The following is a 6639-nucleotide window of genomic DNA, read 5'->3' as shown; positions in this document are numbered from 1 at the left end:
GAAAAACAATTCTAAATTAATTTTGTCAAGTGATAAGCTTCTGTAATTTTATATTAGTAAATATGATTCTTAAAAAAGTAGAAAATTGACCTGTTTAATTAATAAACAAACTTAGACTTAAGAGTAAGCTCGAATATTTAGATAAAATATTAAAAAAAACTCTAAGAATTATTTAATTATTCAATGAAAAAAAAAAGTGGTGGCAAAAATGTAAATAAATATGTATAAATGGGGGAAAGAGGAAGGGATGGGATGCGTAGCCATCAGTGGTGCGTAGAGGGAAAGCTATCAAAGCCAACAAATAAGGTAAAGTGGATAAGAATTATTTAATTAGTAATTATATAATAATAAATTAACAATAATAATAACACAACTAAGAATAATATTTGAGGTAGTTGTGCCACGTGTCCTACCGAAAGCTTTTGGTGATGGGTTTGAAGAAGAGTGTGCGTGACACTGTGAACGTGGGTATAGTGGAGTTGAGAGAGAGAAGGCATGAAAAATTGTAGTGGGTTTTGGTTTAGGAGTTGGGTTTAGAATCTTGCTCGGAATTGTGAGAGTTATGTACATAGCTTCCATGGGAAGGTCTTTCAAGGACTCTCTGAAACTGCTTGAAGCTGATATTCACCATGCCAATACCCTGTTAGTTTCTCTCTTCTTTTTTTCCCTTTCATTTCAATTTTTCGCACCCCTTTAAGAAAAATACGTTGTTGTGATCAAGTTTGCATTGTTTTTAATATGGTAGACTCAGACACCCTTCATTTATCTTTTCTAAAAATAGTGTTTTTTATTTTTTATTTTTTTATTTCATAATTGGATCATGATCACGAGTGAAGTTTATTTTGGTCTAGGGAATGATTCTCTGGGGTTTATCCTCTGATTTTTGCTTTCCTTCTCAGTCAACCGTCAATTTTCGTTGATAAAAATATGGCGCGTTTAATTTTGCTGCAAATACATCGTTCATGTAATTTTCAATTTCCGTTATCTGCACTTGTGGAAAATTTAGGACTTCAGGAACCCGGACCTAACAAACAGGGAAACCTTTGATGGAGTTCTTCATCTGGCTTGTTCGCTTGTTAGTGACATATTATATTTTTGACTAACTTCTGATTTTTAATATTCTAAATGACTGTATTTTACTGTTTCGTCCTGTATATTGTGCCCAAAACTTTGACAATCTGGGCTTTCGTTATGCTGGATTTGTGTGGTTGCGAGAAGAGAATTTGTTATTGCTTTCACAGTTTCGTTTATTTGTCTTGTTTGTGTCTATAGTGACAATATTTTTCTCCTGTCATATGTGTGGCATTTTGACCCTTTGGCAGGGGTTGGATGGTCTCTTGAGTGATTTGGTTGACAATCAAATAATGCACGATTATTTTTTATAACGATTTACGTCTTCCTGACATCTGATATGCAGTGCATTATCTTTTTCTGCGACAGCGCCATGCTGCCTAGTTGCTTGTGTGTGTGTTTTTTTTTTTTTTTTTTTTTTTTTTTTTTTTTTTTTTTCTTTTTTCTTTTTTTGATTCAGTATTTTGAAGTTTGTTGTGTTTATGATGAGCCTTTAGAGAAACTTGTCTAGACAAGCTACAGATAACATACTTGAGTTCTGAATGGTGTCCAATGGAACGTTGCATTTTTTTCCATGTCGCCAGTCATTCTTCTTGCTTATATTTATCACTTTATACGCAATTGGGTGTGCAGGGCATCAGATTTTCCAAGGGAATATGACGGTGCATGCCTTCAAATGAGAATGTCATACAGTATGGCAGCACACCTATTTCTCTTTTTGGTACAATGGACAGATTGCAATCTTGCCGGGGCCCTAGGATTGTTAAGAATCCTAATATACAAGGTATGGTCTAAGGCGTTTTGGGTTTTGGATGTTCGTATTAAACTCAGAAATTTGGTCAAGGTGACAACTGACGAATTTTCCTCTCGCTTCAGGTTTATGTAGATGGGACAACTACCATGTCTACACATGAAAGGAAAGCAAGTATTAGAGAATTCTATGGTATATTTATACCTTTTTATGTAATAACTAGTAAGTTCATTTGCATTTAGTCTATTTGAATTGTTGATGTACTGAATTTCTTCATTGATCAGCGGTCATATATCCCTCATTGTTGCAACTGCAAAAAGGTGTAACTGATACAGAGGATAAAAAACAGAAGGCTGTATGCTTGGAGAGGTATCGGAAAAGAGACGAAGATGAGCACAGACAGCCTTCGGATATAGACATTGAAAGGGAAGAGGAATGTGGAATATGCATGGAGATGAACAGTAAGATTGTGTTACCCGACTGCAACCATGTCATGTGCCTGAAATGTTACCACGAATGGTACTTTCTCTCGCTGATGCTCACATTTCGTCGTTTATGGTCATGAATTGTTCATGTTAAGAAGTACGAAATTGTGAGGCTGTTTCTTCTACTTCTAGATTCTCTCTACTTCTCTTGGAAAATGTTTTACGGTAGCTTTTTGTTTGGTTCTTTTAGTTTCATGCCTACTAATTAGAACTGTGTTGCATAAAGTGTCACTTCTATAAACTGTAATTTGTTGAATCTGCTTGGTTTTTTTTTGTAGATTTTGGATTTGCTCAGTTTGCTTCGACCATAATTGTTTGATGATGTTAAGTAAGATGGTTTCTTTCATAGCAGCCTTCGCAAGTAGTGTAGTAGAATAACAGAGCTTCCACATAATTTCCTTCATATTGAGCTGACCTCTGTTATGGTTGTCATTTGGTTCAAAGAACCTCTTCCCGAACCTTACTTGAGATTTTCATCTCATTCGGCTCCCCCGTTTTGGCCTAATGATAAAAATACACAACATAAAAAAGGATTGGGGTATTCCATTATCTGCTGAACAAAGCTACTGTTTTTAAAATAAATTATTAGCCAACCTTCTTGGAAAAATTAAAATAAGTATTCAATTAAAAAGTAGCAGATATGGTAATGAATCAAAGAGAAGTTGGTTGCAGCTGTTATGTCTAGTAAACTTGAATTTGCATTGTTAGTATGCATGTAGCTCTCAAAGTATTTGTCAACCTAAAAGTTATTACGCAGGAACTTGGAAGAGGGAAAATGCATTAATATAGGTTGGGATCGGATGATCATGTTGAATTTAGGAGGAGATATACAATGAAGTTGCTAAATGTAGAAGAAAAATTTTCAGTGAGGTTTTAGAGAACGGAAATGGTTCTTTGAGTATGCTAAGAGTAAATGAATGGACTTCCTATAAATACTAAATTCATTTTAATATGTGATACATGTACTGTGCGTTCAAACAGATTAGGTGTGAATAAATTTTATTTTAGTTATGAATGTAGACATTTTAATTATTTATACTGTCGCACTGGTATCTTTTTTAAAGAAAGGCTACCTCTGTCTTTGTGCTGCATCAGATACTCATATTTTGTTCTATGCAAGCTAAGACCCAAGGCTCTGAACCAATTAGTTCTACAGTCCACTAGACTATTGTGATAGGTAGAATTGAAGAGCTAAAATGTTAAAGACACCAAAAGGTCCAAAGGCATTGTATGGAAAGGGTCCAATACCTTCTTCTATGAGGTTCAACTACTTGAATTTAAGGGTGATTATGCCTCATAGCAAAGGTGCTCTTAGCAACTACTTGATTTAAGACATTGTATTTGGCAAAACTCAGCCATTAAAAACTTTCAGGTTTTAATTTCAAAATGTTGGCCACCACTTGAACTAACAGGCACATTCACTCATTTTTTATATGTTTTTCTATTCTTCTGTATGCATGCTTATATTTTATGTGATAGTTTAACACTTGTTTATCTTTTTGATTTAAAATGTTTTTTTTTTCACGTGGTAGATTAGTGTTATTATTGTTTATTTTGTATCTCACTGTCCCACAGATGTGCATTTTTTGGTGTCTGCAAGTTTTTACTGTTACCTTTTGATTAGTTTTTTTAAAGAACTTAATGATTTCAATATTGCATTGGTTATGGTAAACATCAATAGTTGTAAAAATGGTGCTAGGTTACGTGTTTATGGACTACTGCCTTTTTACCAAATATTACATGGTCCTGTATTCTCTGCATTTCTTCAGGTGAAGGAGTTAATTTTGTATGGAAAATGCTATGGTTTTTCGACAGTTTTTTCCTATTTGTATGTTTCATGGGATAGGAGGGTGGACCCTGATTTCTAATTGCAGTTATCCACAAGTACTATTTTTTCTTCTGATATGTTGCTGGTGCTGAAATTGGTGGGAAAATATAATGTATTATGTTTTGAATAAAAATGAAATGGGTCTCTGTATGGTGCCTAACTGGGAAGCCATCCAAGTAATATACATGTATCTTGCAACTTGCGCTTTAGGGATAATTTTTTTTATTTTTTCTAATTGTGCTTTAGGGAAACATTTTTGTGAAACCTTCAATGTTGTATTTTAGTATCAAGTCAGAGCAACAAACTTTAAGGGAAAAGGGACTAAAGTTGTATTATAGAAGGAAAAGAAAGGGCTAAAAGGGTAGCAACAGGAGGTTAGGAGAGTTAGTTAGTTCAGTTTTCTCTATAAGTAAACCTCCTTTGGGTAGAGAGGGGACTATTGTTGTAAAACTGGACTGATTCCAGTGGAAAGGAGTAGGTCTCCTTTGGAAGAGTAGTTGTATACCTTGGTTCTTGGCTTGTAACGAGTTTTCAGTAATAAAGAGAGGAGGTTAAGAATATTATCTTTTTGTATACTGTTTTTTTTTTTTGTCAGGCTTTAACCTTTTCAATTCTGAAAAGAGGATTCAAAGAGGAGGTTAAAAATTTTATTTTATATCATTGTACCTGCCAGTGCGTGCTTTGCTCGAGTGTTCTGTTGTTCAGTTCAAAATTACATCGTTGTAATTTGCTGTTTTGCAGGAGAACAAGATCACAGTCATGCCCCTTTTGCCGCGACAGTCTGAAGAGAGTAAACTCAGGCGATCTCTGGGTGTTCACTGATGGTAGGGATGTTGTAGACATGGCAACAGTGACAAGAGAGAATCTTAAAAGGCTTTTCATGTACATAGACAAGTTGCCTTTGATCATTCCAGACTCTCTTTTTGACACTTATGACTCTCATCTAAGATGAGTGGTTTTAATCAGTGTCTGGTGTTGGAGGGGCAGTTCCTTTCAATTTAGTAACATAAACTCCGAATGTCATTTGGTAAATTTAGTTTATAGAGTCGCAGTGTTGCTTCCCACGTCTTGCAAAAAAGTTTCCAACCCTGAGTTTACTGTGGGTTGGTGGTGAAGATGAGTATGTGCTCATTTGTCTTTGTATATCCTGTACAGATTCAATTGCTTGTTCAGAAGAGGTCTGTTTCCATATTCCGTGTCTCAGAACAGTACATTTTCCATGGATCCCACCTAAACGCCTATTTAGCTTTGAATGGAGCAAAATGAGTATCTATAATGTGATTCAATTCTCTTCACAAGTATTGTACCAACATCCTTTAATGCATTCATTCCACCATTAATTGCATTTTGTTTGAAACTATAAAATCATGAGATAAAGGCTTATCAGATCCACAAATTGTTTTGTAATTTTCATAAAATTTAAACTAATAGATAATAAAGAGTTTGTTAAAAAAGAGTGTGTTCAAAAGCAAGAAATTTCCAAGAAATTTCAACCCCACTGCTGTTCTGATTCATAGCAGCTGCCGTGCAGCAAGTTGTTTTTTTTTTTTTTCTATATTGTAATTGTAAGAGCTAAAAATATTGTCCATATGTTGGACAAGTGTTCGTTTGTTATTGAAGCAAGCTAGAACCATAACTTCTGGATGTAAAACCACTCATTTTGGACAAGTTATTGTACATATTAAGAAGGCGAAATATTCTAAAGCATATCCCCCATCTTTGTGAAGAGCTTGATATACCGAAGGAAAGTAAAACATATTAGATGCTTTCAAATCATGAAAATTAGAAATAATAATCATATAGTGGAGGGCAAAATGGTCACTTTCGTGTTTGTGTCTATATATATTAGAGCCGTGAAAATAGGTCACAATCCGCGGGTCAATCCGGTCCGTCATGGGTTCGGGCTGGGTTGAGTTTGAAAAATACAACCTACTTATATGCGGGTCAGATTTCAACCCGGTTCATTTAGATCCGACTCATGCGGGTTGAACCCGTGGTGAACCGGGTTGGCCCACCAACCCACCCACCTAATTTTATTTTTTAATTTATTATTTTATTTATGAAATCCTAAAAAATAAAATACTCTCTTCACTCACTGTGTATACCAAAAAAGTAACATTTGCTCTCATAAATCACTCTCACTGTACTTGCTCTCATTTGACAGTGTCACTTCACTGAAATTTTTCAAGGAGTGGGTAAAACACCCTTCCTTTTTTTCTTCTCTTTTCTCCACATTTTTGTTTTCTCACTTCTCTTTCTTTTTTTTTTTTAGAAACCCTATAATGACAAAAATAAGAGTTTGCGAATTTGTTTTTTGTTCTGGGGGATTTGAAGACATGGAATGATTTTTTTCATGTTCTGACATTGCTTGTATCAGATTTTGTTCATTTTATGTAAACAATTTCACTATACATTATTTGAACAAGCTCTTTTTGATATATTTTTGAATTTGAGAAATTATGTTACAGATTAAACTATTAATTTTTTGTTAATGTTATTGAATA

At 34.5% G+C, this 6639-nt stretch overlaps 1 protein-coding gene across 2 annotated transcripts; it reads left to right on the top strand.

Moving 5' to 3' along the window:
* The first annotated feature begins 441 nt into the window (after positions 1-441).
* On the top strand, positions 442-5421 carry LOC106776104. 2 transcript variants are annotated; one of them, XM_014663432.2, is made up of 6 exons: positions 442-642; positions 1705-1855; positions 1948-2014; positions 2107-2341; positions 2586-2635; positions 4877-5012. In XM_014663432.2, coding segments are annotated over exons 1-5 (534 nt in total). In that variant the 5' UTR covers positions 442-562; the 3' UTR covers positions 2587-2635; positions 4877-5012. The 2 variants fall into 2 exon arrangements, with proteins under 2 accessions (XP_014518918.1, XP_014518917.1); XM_014663431.2 differs by lacking the exon at positions 2586-2635 and having other exon boundaries at positions 446-642; positions 4877-5421.
* The last annotated feature ends 1218 nt before the right edge of the window (positions 5422-6639 follow it).

The sequence above is a fragment of the Vigna radiata genome, chromosome 10 (assembly GCF_000741045.1).
Source record: "Vigna radiata var. radiata cultivar VC1973A chromosome 10, Vradiata_ver6, whole genome shotgun sequence".
Taxonomy (NCBI): Eukaryota; Viridiplantae; Streptophyta; class Magnoliopsida; order Fabales; family Fabaceae; genus Vigna; species Vigna radiata.
The sequence above is the reverse complement of the archived record's forward strand: the minus strand, read 5'-3'. Positions and strand labels throughout refer to the sequence as shown.